Source organism: Homarus americanus, unplaced genomic scaffold (genome assembly GCF_018991925.1).
Source record: "Homarus americanus isolate GMGI-L3 unplaced genomic scaffold, GMGI_Hamer_2.0 scaffold20465, whole genome shotgun sequence".
Taxonomy (NCBI): Eukaryota; Metazoa; Arthropoda; class Malacostraca; order Decapoda; family Nephropidae; genus Homarus; species Homarus americanus.
This window is the reverse complement of record NW_024756914.1, coordinates 5,285,738-5,304,007: the sequence shown is the minus strand read 5'-3', so window position 1 is coordinate 5,304,007 and position 18,270 is coordinate 5,285,738. Positions and strand designations below refer to the sequence as shown.

Sequence of the window (18,270 nt, the reverse complement as noted above, 5' to 3'; positions counted from 1 at the left end):
ATTATTGAGTATTGGGAATTATTGAGTACGTGGGAATTATTGAGTAAATTATTGAGTACGTGGAAATTATTGAGCACGTGGGGAAATTATTGAGTACGGGAAATTATTGAGTACGTGGAAAATTATTGAATGTGGGGAATTATTGAGCACGTGGGGAATATTGAGTACGTGGGAAATTTGAGTATAAATTATTGATACGTGGGAAATTATTACGTGGGAATTATTGAGGTACGTGGGGAAATTATTGCGTACGTGGGGAAATTATTGAGTACGGGGAAATTTTGTGAACTGAAATATCAGAGAATAATTATTAAGTCTTGTTCTAGTTTACGGACAGACAGACAGACAGACAGACAGACAGACGCAGAAAGTTGGTTAGTTTTAAAGGTTTGTCGTCAATAAATCGACAACAGCCAAGGAGTTTTAGTAAAGAGTGTGTTAGTTGGGTGGGTGTGTTAGATGGGTGGTGTGTTAGATGGGTGGGTGTGTTAGATGGGTGGGTGTGTTAGATGGGTGGGTGTGTTAGATGGGTGGGTGTGTTAGATGGTGGGTGTGTTAGATGGGTGGGTATGTTAGATGGGTGGGTATGTTAGATGGGTGGGTGTGTTAGATGGGGTGGGTGTGTTAGATGGGTGGGTTAGATGGGTGGGTGTGTTAGTTGGGTGGGTGTGTTAGATGGGTGGTGTGTTAGATGAGTGGGTGTGTTAAATGGGTGGGTGTGTTAGATGGGTGGGTGTGTTAGATGGGTGTGTGTTAGATGGGTGGTTTAGGTGGTGTGTTCTCTCTGTCATAGTGAACGATATGTGTCAAGTTTTATCTCCCCACCTGTACAGTATCGCAGGTAACTAATAATCAGCCCTCACCTGTGTTAAACCATACCCGTAAAATACAGTATATATCCTCACGCACGATAAACATCCATCAGTCATAATCAAGAAGACTCACAATAGATTGACTGAACGCATCTGAAAATTCCAATGAGAGAGAAAGAGAGAGAGAGAGAGAGAGAGAGAGAGAGAGAGAGAGAGGAGAGAGAGAGGTGGGGGGGGTCTTTTTCGTTATGATGTTCATGTATTTGTGATTCGTTGTAAGGTTAACGAACTCAAAGATATTTTGGATAGGATAAGGTGTACAGGTGAAATTTACGAAGATCAGACAAAAAGTTGAGTTTATTTGTTTGTTTGTTACTGGGTAAATGGGTCAGAAGTTAGTATGAATTGATTGTTTGTTAATTTTCAAGATGGGTTATAAATTGATGGACATCCTGCATTACTGAGCTTTACAAATTTAAGATCTTTTATAAACTCCGATACGCTAAACTACACCATTAACTAGATATCAATAACAAAATATTCAGATCGAGACATCATTCTCATCTGTCAGTTTTGGGAGAAAGCTGTTACACCATCCTCGGCACCGCCACTTACTGCCACCTAAGGTCCCTCGTCTATGTATTGCTGTTCGACTGTACAACCTTGATCAACACCGTACAACCTCGGAGATGGTCACTTGAAGAACAGAAAGCTCCACTGACAACAACAGGAATACGTGATGGCGCAGATAACTTCACCAACTGGAGGAAAAACATTTATGGGCGCAGATAGCTTCACCAACTGGAGGAAAACACTATATTGGCGCAGATAACATCAACAACATGAGCAGAAAACACTATATTGGCGCAGATAACTTCACCAACAGTGGAGGAAAACACTATATTGGCGCAGATAACTTCACCAACAGGAGGAGAAAACACTATATTGTGCAGATAACTTCACCAACAGGGAGAGAAAAACACTATATTGGCGCAGATAACTTCACCAACAGGAGGAGAAAAACACTATATTGGCGCAGATAACTTCACCACCATAGTCACTTTTAAATACACCGTTTCGGTTGTAAGAGCAAAAACAAACCTCAACACGCCATTATAACGCGACCAACCACTGGCTATGTGACACTCATTGGAATTTTATGAGACACTTAGGCCAGGTAAATATTCAAGGTGTAACGCGTCGACCAGGTGAAAAGCTTTAAATCTCATCTGGTGGCCTTTCAATAACACTCTATTACCATAGTTGTTGAAACAGGTAAAGTGAGAGAGGTGTGTGTGTGTGTTTGTGTTGATAATTTGTGGTTTGTTCGGTAGTTTAGTTAGATTGGTTTGGTTTAGTTATTTGGTTTAGGTTTGCTTTTGCTTTAATTAGGGTTGGTTTAATTAGGTTGGTTTACTTAGGTTGGTTTACTTAGGTTGGTTTACTAGGGTTGGTTTACTTAGGTTGGTTTGCATTTAGGTTGGGTTTACTTGGGGTTGGTTTGTTTATGTTAGTTTAGATTAATTAGTTTTATTATCATCAGTAGTAGTAGTAATAGTATAAATATCGTTCACATTAGGGATAGTGGAAAATCATGACATTTTATAGTACCCTCCCCCTCGCTCCCTCTCCTCTCCTCTCCCCTCTCCTCCTCCTCCTCCCTTCTTTCTCCCCCCTCCCCCCTTCCCTCCTCTCCCCTCCTCCTCCTCCTCTTCCCTCCTTCCCTCCTTCCTCTCAGACTGCCCACACCTGCTATAACCTGAAATTATCCCATGCTTACGGTAACTTCCAAAGACTTAAATGATTCTGGACCCCTGGTATGGCGCCGTGTTGCTGCCGTTGTTGCATCTGTTGAGTAATGAGCGTCAGGTGTTGGCGGGTTTTACTGTGTTGTGAGTGTGTTGCTGTCCCCCATACTCCAGAGGTAGGGGTGGTGGGGGTACAGTGTGGTGTGGGGGGCATGGGCGGTGTGGTAAGGGTGGTGGGGGGTACAGGTGGTTGTGGTGGTGGTACAAGTGGTGGTGGGGGGTACAGGGTTGTGGTAGTACAGGTGGTTGTGGTTGTGGTGGGGGGTACAGGTGGTGGGGGTGGTACAGTTGGTGGTGGGAGTACAAGTGGTTGTTGTGGGGTGGTGGTGGGGTGGGTACAGGTGGGGGTGGGGTGGGGTGGGTACAGTTAGTGATGGATACAGGTGGTTGTGAGGTTGATGGTAGTGGTTGTGGTGGGTACAGGTGGTGGGGGTGGCTGGTGGTGGGAGCAGGTGGTTGTTGTGGGGTGGTGTGGTGGTGGTGGGGGGAAGCAGGGGAGCAGGTGGTTGTTGTGGGGGGTGGTCAGGCGGTGGGGGTGGCACACAGTTGGTGGTGGGAGTACAGGTTGGGGGGGGGTGGTGGTGTGTGGTGGTACAGGTGGTGGGGTGGTACAGTTGGTGGTGGAGTACAGGTGGTTGCTGGGGGGTGGTGGTGGTACAGGTATGGGGGTACAGTTGGTGTGTGAGTACAGGTGGTGTTGGGGGGTGGTGGTGGTGGTGGTACAGGTGGCGGTGGGGTGGTACAGTTGGTGGTGGAGCAGGTGGTTGTTGTGGGGTGGTGGTGGTGGTGCAGGTGGTGGTGGTACAGTTGGTGGTGGGAGTGCAGGTGGGCGGGGTTGATGGTCGGGGTGATGGTAGTGGTTGTGGTGGTGTGGTGGTGGTGGTGGTACATGGGGGGTGGGAGTACAGGTGGTTGTTGTGGGGGGTGGTGGGGGCACAGGTGGGTGGGTGGTGTTAGTGATGGGAGTACAGGTAGGTTGTTGGGGTGGTGGGGGGTGGCGGGGTGTGGGGGTGGTGAAAGTAGATGGGAGTACAGGTGGTTGTTGTGGGGTGGTGGTGGGGGGTGGTACAGTAGTGATGGAGTACAGGTGGTTGTGAGGTTGATGGTACAGCTGGTGGTGGGGGTACAGGTGGGGGGGTACAGCTGGTGGTGTGGAGTACAGGTGGTTGTTGTGGGGGGTGGTGGTGGTGGTGGTGGTGGTGGGGGGTGGTACAGTTGGTGGTGGGAGTACAGGTGGTTGTTGTGGGGTGGTGGTGGGTACAGGTGGCGGTGGGGTGGTACAGTTGGTGGTGGGAGTACAGGTGGTGGGGTGGTGGTGGTGGTGGTGGTGGGGGTGGGTGGCTGGTGGGAGTACAGGTGGTTGTTGGGGGTGGTGGGTGGTGGTACAGTTGGTGGTGGGAGTACAGGTGGTTGTTGTGTGGTGGTGGTGGTACAGGTGGTGGTGGGGGTGGTACAGTTGGTGGTTGGAGTACAGGTTGTTGTGGGGGGTGGTGGTGGTGGTACAGGTGGTGGTGGTGTGTACAGGTGGGAGTACAGGTGGTTGTGGTTGGGGTGGTAATGGTGGGGGTACAGGGTTGTGGTGGGAGTACAGGTGGTGGTGGTGGGTCCTGTATAGTCTCTGTCTCACATTTAGTCCATTCTCCCCTTCTTTTTTTCTACCTTTATACCTCCTCCTCCTCCTCCTCCTCCTCCTCCTCCTCCTCCTCCTCTTCCTCCTCCTCCTCCTCCTCCTCCTCCTCCTCCTCCTCCATCAATCCCATGGACCTTGCATCATGACCCATAATTGAATCTCATATTGTGTCGTTCATGTTATTGACATAGGTACCATGTTACTCAGTGCCCCGTCCATGTCTGCCACTGGGGGGTCACACACACCTGCACAAACACACACCTGCCCCCGACACCTCTATACACCTGATACACCTACAGGGTACACAATATTACTGTGCTGACAATACTACACTTGATAGATACACCTTACTGCATATAGCCCATCTCTGGTAACACACACACACACACACACACTACACGTACACCCTACACACTTCACCTATGCGTACATACATACATACATACCTTACACCCATCTCTCTTGGTACACATGTTTGTTAAGTTCTTACCAGTAGAATCAACACAGCCGAAGAGAAAGATCATCCTGTCCATTAGTCGCCTCGAGTGTAGAGACATAATAAGAACACTGACTTAACATTCCCTCGAGGGTCGTAGAGTGAGGGGCGATATGATCCAAGTGTATATAATGAGGTTAAATAAAGGTGATATAACAAAGGTACTATAACACTATCACCTAACACACCCTCAACCATAACCAACCAAACAACCACCATTAGCTCCCTCCCCATCACCAACCACCACCAACCAAACAGCCACCATTACCTCAACCATCATCAACCAAACAACCACCATTATCCTCCTCCCCCACCTCCCAAATCAACACCTTAATGAATATTTTAAGTTGCCCTTGTTCTACCTGGCCTCTTCACCTTAATTACCATCGTTACCTGTTACCATCACTATCAGGTCAGGGAGATAATTACACCTGTCCACAATGTCGTGTAGTAATCACAGGTAGTTTAATTAGTGGTGGTGTTACAGGTACGCTCCCAGGTGTTGCTCCGTTTGGTTGGGGGTGTGTTGTATTGTGTTGCTATGTTTGGTTGTGTTGGCTGGAGGTGTGCTGTCCTGTGTTTGGTTGTGTTGGCTGGAGGTGTGCTGTGTTTGGTTGGAGGTGTGCTGTGCTGTGTTTGGTTGGAGGTGTGCTGTGCTGTGTTTGGTTGGAGGTGCTGTGCTGTGTTTGGTTGGAGTGTGCTGTGCTGTGTTTGGTTGGAGGTGTGCTGTGCTGTGTTTGATTGGGAGGTGTGCTGTGCTGTTTGGTTGGAGGTGTGGTGTTCTGTGTTTGGTTGGAGGTGTGCTGTGCTGTTTGGTTGGAGGTGTGGTGTTCTGTGTTTGGTTGGAGGGTTGTGCTGTGTTTGGTGAGGTGTGCTGTGTTTGGTTGGAGGTGTGCTGTGCTGTGTTTGGTTGGAGGTGTTGTGCTGTGTTTGGTTGGAGGTGGTGCTGTGTTTGTTGAGGTGTGTTGTGTGCTGTGTTTGGTTGGAGGTGTGTTGTGCTGTGTTTGGTTGGAGGTGTGTTGTGCTGTGTTTGTGGAGGTGTGTTGTGCTATGTTTGGTTGGAGGTGTGTTGTGCTGTGTTTGGCTGGAGGTGTGTTGTGCTGGTTTGGCTGGAGGTGTGCGTTGTGTTTGGTTGGAGGTGTGCTGTGCTGTGTTTGGTTGGAGGTGTGTTGTGCTGTGTTTGGAGGTTGTGCTGGTTTGGTTGGAGGTGTGGTTATGTTTGGTTGAGGTGGTTGTGCTGTGTTTGGCTGGAGGTGTGTTGTTGTGTTTGGTTGGAGGTGTGTCTGTGCTGTGTTTGGTTGGTGGTGTTCTGTGTTTGGCTGGAGGTGTGTTGTGCTGTGTTTGGCTGGGAGGTGTGGTGTTCTGTGTTTGGCTGGGAGGTGTTCGCTGTGTTTGGCTGGAGGTGTGTTGTGCTGTGTTTGGCTGAGGTGTGTTGTTGTGTTTGGTTGGTGGTGTCTGTGTTTGGCTGGAGGTGTGTTGTGCTGTGTTTGGCTGAGGTGTGTTGTGCTGTGTTTGGTTGAGGTGTGTTGTGCTGTGTTTGGCGGAGGTGTGTTGTGCTGTGTTTGGCTGGAGGTGTGTTGTGCTGTGTTGGTTGGAGGTGTGTTGGTGTTTGCTGGAGGTCGTTGTGCTTTGGAGGTGTGTTGTGCTGTGTTTGGTTGGTGGTGTCTGTGGTTTGGCTGAGGTGTGTTGTTGTGTTTGGCTGGAGGTGTGTTGCTGTGTTTGGCTGAGGTGTGTTGTGCTGTGTTTGGTTGGAGGTGTGCTGTGCTGTGTTTGGTTGGAGGTGTGTTGTGCTGTGTTTGTCGAGGTGTGTGTTGTGCTGTGTTTGGTTGAGGTGTGTTGTGCTATGTTTGGTTGAGGTGTGCTGTTGTGTTTGGCTGGAGGTGTGTTGTGCTGTGTTTGGCTGGAGGTGTGTTGTGCTGTGTTTGGCTGGAGGTGTTAGCTGTTTGGTTGGAGGTGTGTTGTGCTATGTTTGGTTGGTGTACTGCTGTGTTTGGCTGAGTGTGTGTGTTGTGTTTGGTTGGAGGTTGTGCTGTGTTTGGCTGGTGTGGTGTTCTGTGTTTGCGGAGGTGTGGCTGTGTTTGGTTGGTGGTGTTCTGTGTTTGGCTGAGGTGTGTTGTGCTGTGTTTGGCTGGAGGTGTGTTGTGCTGTGTTTGGCTGGAGGTGTGTTGTGCTGTGTTTGGCTGAGGTGTGGTGTTCTGTGTTTGGCTGAGGTGTGTTGTGCTGTGTTTGGCTGGAGGTGTACAGTTGCGTTTGGTTGGAGGTGTTGTGCTGTGTTTGGCTGGAGGTGTGTTGTGCTGTGTTTGGCTGAGGGGTTGTGTTGTGTTTGGTTGGAGGTGTGTGTTGTGCTGTGTTTGCTGGGTGTGTTTGTTGTGTTTCTGGAGGTGTGTTGTTGTGTTTGGTTGGTGTGGTGTTCTGTGTTTGAGCTGGAGGTGTGTTGCTGTGTTTGGCTGGAGTGTATTGTTGTGTTTGGGGATGTGTGTTGTGCTGTGTTTGGTTGGAGGTGTGCTGTGTTGCTGCGTGTTGTGTGGGTGTGGATGAGTGATTGTATGGTGGTATGGTCATGGTGATGGTAGTGGTGTAATGGTAGTAATGTGATGGTAATGGTGGTATGGTGATGGTGGGGTAGTATGGTGATGGTGATAATTGGTGTGGTGGTGGTGTAGTATGGTGATGGTAATGGTAGTGTGGTGATTAATTAGGTGTGTGGTGGTGGTGGTGTGGTGATGGTAGTATGGTGATGGTGTGGTGGTATGGTGGTGATGGTGGTATGGTGGAGTGTTATTGGTTGTAATTTGATGGTAGTGTGGTAATGGTGGTATGGTGATGGTAATGGTGGTATGGTGGGTAATGGTAATATGGTGATGGTGGTGGTAGTGTGGTGGTATGGTGGAGTGGTAATGGTAGTATGGTGATGGTAATGGTGGTGTATGGTGATGGTAATGGTAATATGGTGATGGTAGTGTGGTAATGGTAGTATGGTGATGGTAATGGTAGTATGGTGATGGTAATGGTAATATGGTGATGGTAGTGTGGTAATGGTAGTATGGTGATGGTAGTGTGGTAATGGTGGTGTGGTAATGGTAGTATGGTAATGGTGGTGTGGTAATGGTAATATGGTGATGGTAATGGTAGTATGGTAATGGTAGTACGGTGATGGTAATGGTGATAATGGTGGTGTGGTAATGGCATTTTTTCCGGTCTCGATCTAGGATTCTTGCCCGGGACCCTTCGAGGCCAAAAATTTATATATTAATTTTGAGGTGTGTTGGGAAGGGAGGAGGGAGAGAGGGTGGGAGGGAGGATGGGAAGGGAGAGAAGAAGGGAAGGAAAGAGGCAGAGAGACGGTGATTGAAGGAGAGTAGGAAGGAGGGAGAGAAGGCAGAGAGGGAGGATGCGGAAGAGGCAGGCAGGGAGGGAGGGAAGGAAGGAGGGAAGGAGGCAGAGAGACGGTGAATGGAAGAAGTAGGGAGAGAGAGAGAGGGAAGGAGGCAAGAGGCAGACGGGGGCCAGAAAGGAAAGGAGGGGGGGGAGGAGGTGAGAAGGAGGTGGGAGAGGCGGAGAAGGAGGGAGGGAAGGACGGAAGGAGGCACTCTACGATCTCAGGAAATAATCAATTATAAGAGAGAAAAGACGAGAGTTGGGGGTGACATATTTTAGTGGTGCAGAGAGAGAGAGAGAGAGAGAGAGAGAGAGAGAGAGAGAGAGTATATGGAAAATTTGAGAGATAGGGAAAGAGAGAGAGGAAGGCAGAAATGAGGGAGAGGGAAGGAAATTAGGAGGGAATGAAGGACAGGAGGGAGGATGGAAGAAAGGAAAGGGAAGGAGAGGAGGATGGAGGAGGATAGGGAAAGATGGCAGCAGGTCTGGAGAGAGGAAGGAAGGCAGGCAGAAAGGAAGGAGGAAAGAGAGGGAGGCAGAGCAGAAGGGATGGAGGAAGGAAGGAAGAGAGGGCAGAAGGGTTGGATAAAATATGGGAGGGGGGCAGGAGGGAGGGAGGGAGGGAGCTTGCGTGTGTCTGAAGATTGTAAAAGTTTGTCAGTCGTAAAATAAATCTTCAGTTTTCTTTCTTCAAATTTGTTCTCGTACACATTTTTGCAATTTACTAATTACGGTTTTTCATGTCACTTCAGTCACGACCTAACTTAACCTAACAACATAACATAACATAATTTAACCTAAACATAACATAATATTGAGAGGGAGAGAGGCTGACGTTGTGCTGGGCAAGGACCAATCACTGCACATTATGACCTCATCAGCGTGGGTTCTGCCCAGGCACTAGGGGAGAGGGTCCAACTAGCCTCGTTACTCTCTACCCTCCGTTACGTAATTGCTCCCCTTTATACCTCAGAGAGAGAGAGAGAGAGAGAGAGAGAGAGAGAGAGAGAGAGAGAGAGAGAGAGAGAGAGGCTGATATTTAAGAATAAGAGAGACATAAGGAGTATTGTGACATAAACAAACAAAACTTAAAAAAGGGGGGAGAGGCATACAGACAGACAGAAAGACACACGAAAAAGAGAGAGAGAGAGCGAGAGACAAAGATAGTTAATAACGGTAATTACTGAATAAACTTGTGCAGTAATAAGGTGAAGGTGAAGTTAATGGTTGTTTATGATGGCACCTGTTACACTGAGGGTGGTTATGTCCTGCCTCAAGGCGCCGAGGTCAACGTGAGGCACCGTGTGTAAGTAAACAGGTTGGCACCGTGAGTAAACAGGTTGGCACCGCGAGTAAACAGGTTGGCACCGTGAGTAAACAGGTTGGCACCGCGAGTAAACAGGTTGGCACCGCGAGTAAACAGGTTGGCACCGCGAGTAAACAGGTTGGCACCGTGAGTAAAAACAGGTTGGCACTGTGAGAAGCAGGTTGGCACCGTGAGCAAACAGGTTGGCACCATGAGGCAAAACAGGTTGGCACTGTGAGTAAAAACAGGTTGGCACTGTGAGTAAACAGGTTGGCAACTGCAGCAAAACAGGTTGGCACTGTGAGTAAAACAGGTTGGCACCGTGAGTAAGCAGGTTGGCACCGTGAGTAAACAGGCTACACCGTGAGTAAGCAGGTTGGCACTGTGAGCAAAACAGGTTACACTGTGAGTAAACAGGTTGGCACCGTGAGTAAGCAGGTTGGCACTGTGAGTAAAACAGGCTGGCACCGTGAGTAAAACAGGTTGGCACCGTGAGTAAACAGGTTGGCACTGCAGAGTAAAACAGGTTGGCACCGCGAGTAAACAGGTTGGCACCGCGAGTAAACAGGTTGGCACCGTGAGTAAACAGGTTGGCACCGCGAGTAAACAGGTTGGCACCGTGAGTAAACAGGTTGGCACCGCGAGTAAACAGGTTGGCACCGTGAGTAAACAGAATGGCACCGCGAGTAAACAGAATGGCACCGCGAGTACTTCAACACATGAGAACATGAAGGATGTACTCACTTGCTGACGCTAGGATGAGGCAGGTGAGTAGGCCAGGCCGGTGCCTCCTCATCCTGCTGGGGTTAGGATGGCCACGACCTGTAGGATGTATTCTCCAGGGGTGCTACAGGAGGCAAGGTCCGGGTTCCTGTGGTGGGTAGGCTTCCGTGGGACCTCCGGTTATGAAGCTTCTTGTGTCTTTCAGGATAGTTAATACTCACGGGGTCCTGCAGTAGACCTTCAGGAGACAGGGTGCAGGTTCCTCTAGGCTGCTTACCTCGTCACGTGTCCGACCTGAAGAAGAAACAACAATTTATTAGTCTCTCAGGGGCGTAGTGAGGGCGTCTGGATCCCTGGGGTGAAGCTCAGTTTGGCCTGCCCCCTTGCCCCTCCCCTTGCCCCTCCCCATTACGAAAATAAATCTTCATAAAATATTTCAAACAAGGTGGATGTTAAAACGATCATATTCTTATTCAATGTGCATCTTTCTGGTCTCGGCGGTAGGAAGCTGATCAATGATGTTATAAAAGTTAGTGTTTTTCAAGTGTTTTCCTTTCTGTACTAAGATGGCTGGTGACTGAGGCGCTCCTCCCCCAGTGACGGCCTCTAGTAAGAGAGAATAAGCTTCACTTGACTGAATGACCGTCCACAGTACTTGTGGTACTTTTTGGTGCACCAACTGTGAGCATTATCTGTAGTGCAACACGTAAATTAGGGAATACATCCTCACCATATGAACCAATGGAGTGTATGGTGTAGTATCATAGCGGGTTGTAAGAAGCTTCCTAGAGTCACACATCTCGTTCAGGTCAGTGTCCACCATTGGGCTCCCTGTGTCAAGTATGAAGCCAAACTTGGTGTTGAGTTTCTTGAATCGTTGCATTATTTCTTGCTGGAGGCGATCTACTATGTTTATCATGACTCAATATTTTCTTACTCATTCTTATCCTCCTCTCAGCCTCTACTCCACCTGTCTTCTATGGAACCTTGGCACAGTTCATCACGAGTTTGGGAAGTATTTTAACAGCAGGGCCTCAATATCTTTATATGTATCTTGGTAGTTAATACTGGGATGTTGTAGCCGTTTATGTACACGATCTGTTATCATCAGTGTGCAGCACCAATGTGTAAGGAGAGTGTAAGAGTGCTCTGTTCAGCACCCCCCTCCTGTGTTTCTAAGGTATCACTCTGGTCCGCAGAGAGTTTTCAGTAATCTCTCCAATATATGGCCGCACATTACAGCTGCCTTGTCATAACACCGAGCCCGACAGACATCTAGAGAGAGTTCACCAGATTCAAGTTTATCTACAGCAGCTGCATCTTTACCATGAACTTCCATTAACTTCTCTAATAGTGATTTTCTTGCTGGCAGAATCCTCATCAACAAACCTGATGATCTGTGACATTTATTCTCTGTCCAACATCAGGAGTGAATCTTGAGCAAGACGGTTTAACCCCTTGAGTACGCTGATTTAACCTCTTGAGTACACCGATTTAACCCCCGATTAAGATGATTTAACCCCTCATTAATTGTACTCAGTTGAATCATCATAGTACTCAAAAGGTTAGATTTACCACGTTGTAGCTTTAATTGTACTCGGGTGATTATCATAGTTCCTGTACTCAAAAGGGACAAACCCACCATATTAAATCACCTTTTGACGATTAATATCATTACTTAATCTGATAATCTCCAAAATACTTCCCACCAAAACGAGAATATCGACTCATTTAACCTTATTTAATATTCCTTCTATTTCCAGTTTGTGTTATGTAAAATATAATTCACTTTGTAGTTATATTACTTTTCTTAATTCCATAATGTTTGTCTCTTTCTTTTTTTTGTTTTTTTTTTTGGGGTGTCCGCCAGCTGGGAGTGTGTGATAATTTTTACAATAGGCGAGGCATTATGTCTGGCCTGTCCCCGGGAGAATGGTGTACTGTGTGTAGTTCCCGGAATTATTTTATTAAACAGGGTCTGGCGTTGTGTTGTCGCTTATATGAACTGAATTTATTAAACTCAGAGGTAAATACAGAGGTGTGTGTGTGTGTGTGTGTGTGTGTGTGTGTGTGTGTGTGTGTGTGTGTGTGTGTGTGTGTGTGTGTGTGTGTGTGTCAAGGTGCATTATGGAAGGTGAATAATGTCCTGTGTTAAGAGCTAAAGGTAAATATTTTAAGTGTTACCAGGGTGAAAATTATTCGCTCTTATTAGGGTTATATTTTACTGGTTTGCCACAGTGAAAATGTTACAATGTTACCAGTGTTACTAATGTTACCAGTGATACCAATGTTACAAGTGATACCAATGTTACCATGTCATAACGAATACAATGTGCACTGATATTAGGGGAAAATTTTATAATACTACTCTGGTTACAATGTATAATAATAACTGAGTTACAATGTACAGTTTTACCTGGGTTACAATGTACAGTGTTACCCGGGTTACAATGTACAGTATTCCCTGGGTTACAAGGTACAATGCTACCTTAATTGTGATGTACAATGGTATCAGGTTACAATGTACAATATTCCCTTGATCACGAGGTATTATACTACGTAGTTACAATATACGCAATGCTATGTTACATTGTACACAACACCAGGTTACAATGTACTCAATACCAGATTACAAGTACTCATCATCGGATTAGAATAAACTCAACACCAGATTACAATGTACTCAAGTTACTCAACATCAGATTACAATGTATTCAACACCATGTTACACTATTCTCACCAAGTTACGAGGTACACAACAGATTACAAACTACTCAACACCAGATCACATTGTACTCAACACCAGATTACATTGTACTCAGCACCAGATTACAATGTACTCAGGTTACTCAACATCAGATTACAATGTACTCAAGTTACTCAACACCAGATTACAATGTACTCAGGTTACTCAACATCAGATTACAATGTACTCAAGTTACTCAACACCAGATTACAATGTACTCAACACTTTACACCATCGAGCTACAAGAGGTAATCATTTAAAACATAAGTACCCTGGAATCTAACAGTTAAATTCCACCCCCCCGCCCCCAAATTATTACCTGTAATTAACCGTAGCCAAGTGTAAACATTAGCAGTATGTTAATCAGTGTTATAACAGGTCACGGTAGTTTAAGACAAGTGTAACAATGTAGTTTGGATCTTAATTACAGTACCTCAGCCTTAACTACAGTAAGTTTGGATGGGAGGATTAATTCGGCTGGGTGTAAGAGTATGTGTCTGTCTGTCTGTCTGTCTGTCTGTCTGTCTGTGTGTGTGTGTGTGTCTGTGTCTGTGTGTGTGTGTGTGTGTGTGTTTGGGAGTGATAAGGTTTGAAAGGGGTGTGACTGGTGGTTGGTTGGGTGGTGGTAGTGGTCATGGTGGTGGTAGTCGTTGGTGGTCGTAACAATGGTAGAGTAATGGTGGTGATGACAATGGTATTGATGCCTGACATCCACACCATTCCTCTCTCTCTCTCTCTCTCTCTCTCTTCTCTTTATTGCTATTAAGAGATAGAGGTCGATAATTAAGGGGGTAGGTATGGATAATTATGGGATAGGGATGGATAATTATGGGATAGGGATGGATAATTATGGGATAGGGATGGATAAATATAGGATAGGATGGATAATTATGGGATAGGGATGGATAATTATGGGATAGGGATGGATAATTATGGGATAGGGATGGATAATTATGGGATAGGAATGGACTCTTGGTTATTATTATTATACACACACACACACACACACACACACACACACACACACACACACACACACCATGACAGACACAATGAGTTGATATTAAATTTATGGTTAGTTCAGTAACGAGGAAACACCATTTTGATGAGTAATAATTTCCCAGCAGAACACAGTGGCCACCAGGGCGTCCACTTTGTGCTGGGTGTCCACTTAGTACTGGGTGTCCACTTTATACTGGTTGTCCACTTTGTACTGGGTGTCCTCTTTGTGCAGGGTGTCCTCTTTGTGCAGGGTGTCCACTTAGTACTGGGTGTCCTTGTTGCCTGGGTGTCCACTTCGTACTGGGTGTCCATCTTGCTGGGTGTCCCTTGTACTGGGTGTCCAATTTGTACTGGGTGTCCACTTTGTACTGGGTGTCCACTTTATACTGGTTGTCCACTGTACTGGGTGTCCTCTTTGTGCAGGGTGTCCTCTTTGTGCAGGGTGTCCACTTAGTACTGGGTGTCCACTTAGTACTGGGTGTCCACTTCGTACTGGGTGTCCACTTTGTACTGGGTGTCCACCTTGTACTGGGTGTCCACTGTACTGGGTGTCCACTTTGTACTGGGTGTCCACTATGCCGGGTGTTCACTGTGCTGGTGTCACTTTGTACTGGGTGTCCACCTTGTACTGGTGTCCACTTTGTACTGGGTGTCACTTCGTACTGGGTGTCCACTTCGTACTGGGTGTGTCCTTTGTACTGGGTGTCCACTTAGTACTGGGTGTTCACTGGGTGTCCACTTTGGGTGTCCTTAGTACTGGTGTCCACTTTGTACTGGGTGTCCACTTTATGCCAGGTGTCCACTTTGTACTGGGTGTCCACTTTGTACTGGGTGTCACTTTATGCCGGGTGTCCACTTTGTACTGGGTGTCCACTTTGCTGGGTGTCCCTTTGTACTGGTGTCCACTTTGTGCAGGGTTAACCAGTCAGCTAGCTAATCAACCAGCCACTCAACCAGTTAACCAGTCAGCCACTCAACCAGTTAACCAGTCAGCCAAACAACCAGTTAACCAGTCAGGCAAGCAACCAGTTAACCAGTCAGCCATTCAACCAGTTAACCAGTCAGCCATTCAACCAGTTAACCAGTCAGCCACTCAACTAGTTAACCAGTCAGCCATTCAACCAGTTAACCAGTCAGCCACTCAACCAGTTAACCAGTCAGCCACTCAACCAGTTAACCAGTCGCCAAGCAACCGGTTAACCAGTCAGCCACTCAACCAGTTAACCAGTCAGTCACTCAACCAGTTAACCAGTCAGCCTCAACTAGTTAACCAGTCAGTCATTCAACCAGTTAACCAGTCAGCCACTCAACTAGTTAACCAGTCAGTCACAACCAGTTAACAGTCAGCCACTCAACTAGTTAACCAGTCAGCCATTCAACCAGGTTAACCAGTCAGCCATTCAACACGGTTAACCAGTCAGCCACTCAACTAGTTAACCAGTCAGTCATTCAACCAGTTAACCAGTCAGCCACCAACTAGTTAACCAGTCAGCCATTCAGCAGTTAACCAGTCAGCCACTCAACTAGTTAACCAGTCAGCCATTCAACCAGTTAACCAGTCAGCCAAGCACTCCATCTGTGTTAATGGTGAAGCATCGGCCAGACTGTAACATTATCTTGGTTTATCTTCACTAAGGTGTTATAAGTGGTGCTCGCTTAACAGTATCATGGGCAGTACTGGAGGGGTAGCTTCATGTGGTACTGTGGTGGTGTGGTGGTGTTGTGTGGTATTGTGGTGGTGTAGTGGTAATGTGGTGGTGGTAATTTGTTTGTGGTGTGGTTGTGTGGTGGTGTGTGGTGAGGTGGTGGTGGTGTGATGTGTGTGGCAGTGGTGCTACTGTAGGGGTGGTGTTGGTATTGTGGTTTTGTGGTATTGTTGTGGTGGTGGTACTGTGATGGTTCTGTGGTGTGGTGGTGGTATTGTGGTTGTGATGGTAGTATGGTGTGTATGGTATGGTGTGGTGTGGTGGTAGTACTGTGGTTGTGGTACTGTGGTGGTATGCTTGTGTTGGTGGTGCTCTGATGTGGTGCTACTAGATTGTGGTGGAACTAAGATTGTTGGTACTGTTCTGTGGTTATGCGTTTATATGGTAGTACTGTGATTGTGGTTATATTGTTCTGTGGTTGTGGTGGTGGTACTGTGATTGTTGATTACTGTGATTGTGGTAGGCCTGAGTGTGGTGGTACTGTGGTTGTTGTGGTATTGTTATTGTGTGGTGGTGGTAATGTGATTGTGATAGTCCTATGGTTGTGGTTCTCCTTGATTTTTAGTAGTCGGTTGTGGTAGTAATATGATTGTGGTAGTCCTGTGATTGTGGTGGTACATAAATATTTCCGAGCAAGAACACTCATCTAATTAGCCTGGTGAGAGTTGTAGAGAACTAATAATCTTGGCAGCGACTGTGAGGAGAATATTTCTCCCGGTGACACACAGGTAAGTCTCTCAGTCATGCAATCAGCTAATTGAACCTGAATTATACACTCCTCAGACATTCATACGGTCAAAAGCTGTATCCTCAGTAATTACTCGGGTTTAGGTGCAAATAAGACGCGTACATCTCATCATCAAGGGAAGCTCGAAGGCAACTGATGCGCGGGTGCCGAGGAAAGTGCTGGAACCTCCTCTGACTCAAAACTCATCAACTGTTAAGTCTTCACAAATATTTTCCATGAGTTTTGTGTTGGTTTCTTTGTGTTGCGACGTCTAACTGGGATTGTATCTTCATAGTGACTTCCTGTTAACGAATTATATTTGAAGATGAGACTAAAAGAAATGGTATATGTGAAGAGTGAAATAACGGAAGAGGTTAGATTAATAGATAGATGATTCTTCCTTCTTGAGCCCCCTTATGTAGGGGCGAGGAGGAGGGTAATATGGGGAGGAACAGTAGAGAAGGGTGAGAAAAAGATGGAGGCGGAGGAAGAACACGGGAAGGAGGAGGAGGGAGAAAGGAGGAAGAGAACCTGGGAAGGGGTGTTTCAACTCTTGGTCACTCATGATTTGAACCCAGTTGACTCAGAGTAGATCTGTAGCTCACCAAAGTATTTAAATCCATATATATAATGTTGTTTATGGTCCGTATTATAACCTAACCTAACCAAGCCTAACCTAACCTAACCTAACCTAACCTAACTAAACCAAACCTAACCTAACTAACCAAACCTAACCTCTCCATAGATACAGTATTCGACTCCCAAGGGTGGGAAGTCATGAAGCACAATGTCAGGTTCACTCTGTATCGAATCCCCACGTTGAATGAGTCAGTGAGTCGAATAAGAAGGAGAGAGAGAGAGCCCACCGAAAGGATCTCTCTCTCTCTCTTTCTCTCTCTCCTCTCCATTTTCCTTTTCCGTTTCCTTCACTTTCTTTATACCTGCTTCTTCCTTGTCTCTTCCTTGTTCCTTCCGGTTTATCCTTTTCTTCTTTTCCTCAATAGCTTCTTTTATCTTCTTTCTCTCTATCATTTTTCATTTTCTTAACCAATTTATCTCCTCCTCCTTCCTCCCTCCTCCTTCCTCCCTCCCCTCGCTCCCTCCCTCCCTCCCTCCCTCCCTCCCTCCCTCCCCTCCCTCCCTCCCTCCCTCCCTCCTCCCTCCTCGCTCCGTCCCTCCCTCGCTCCCTCCCTCCCTCCTCCCTCCTTCCCTCCCCTCCTCCCTCCCCTCCCTCCCTCCCTCCTCCCTCCCTCCCCTCCCTCATTCCTCCCTCCCTCCCCCTTCCCTCCCTCCCCTCCTTCCCTCCCTCCTCCTCCCTCCCTCCTTCCCTCCCCCTCCTCCTTCCCTCCTCCTCCCTCCTCCCGTCCCTCGCTCCGTCCTCCCCTCGCTCCGTCCCTCCTCCTCCTCTCCCTCCCTCCCTCCCTCCCTCCCTCCTCCCTCCCTCCCTCCTCCCCTCCCTCCCTCCTTTCCATCATTCTAAAAAGAAAGCAATTAATTTACCCACGATTGTCCCTCTCCTCTCTCTCTTCTTCATGCTCAGTTTCCTTGTCCTCCTACTCCTCCTCCCCCCTCTTTTCTTCTTCCTCCCCTTGCTTCCTCCTCTTCTTCATCTTCTTCCTCCTCCTCCTCCTCCCTCCTCTTCATCTTCCTCCTCCTCATCATTTTTCCTCCTCCTCTTCATCTTCCTCCTCCTCTTCATCTTCCTCCTCTTCATCTTCCTCCTCCTCCTCCTTCATCCTCCTCCCTCCTCTTCATCTTCCTCCTCCTCCTCTTCCAATCTTCCTCCTCCTCCCTCTTCATCCCTCCTCCTCCTCTTCATCCTCCTCCTCCTCTCTTTCATCCTCTTCCTCCTCCTCTTCATCTTCCTCCTCCTCCTCTTCATCTTCCTCCTCCTCCTCTTCATCCTCCTCCTCTTCATTTTCCTCCTCCTCATCTT

At 47.2% G+C, this 18,270-nt stretch overlaps 1 protein-coding gene across 1 annotated transcript in view; it reads right to left on the bottom strand.

The window, feature by feature from the left end:
• LOC121857258 overlaps positions 1 to 18,270 on the bottom strand; it is a 111,267-nt gene that overhangs the window by 46,196 nt on the left and 46,801 nt on the right. Inside the window, exon 4 of the mRNA XM_042353249.1 lies at positions 10,175 to 10,447. Within this exon, the coding sequence (XP_042209183.1) occupies positions 10,175 to 10,226 (52 nt within the window). The 5' untranslated portion in view covers positions 10,227 to 10,447. The remainder of the gene's footprint in view (positions 1 to 10,174; positions 10,448 to 18,270) is intronic.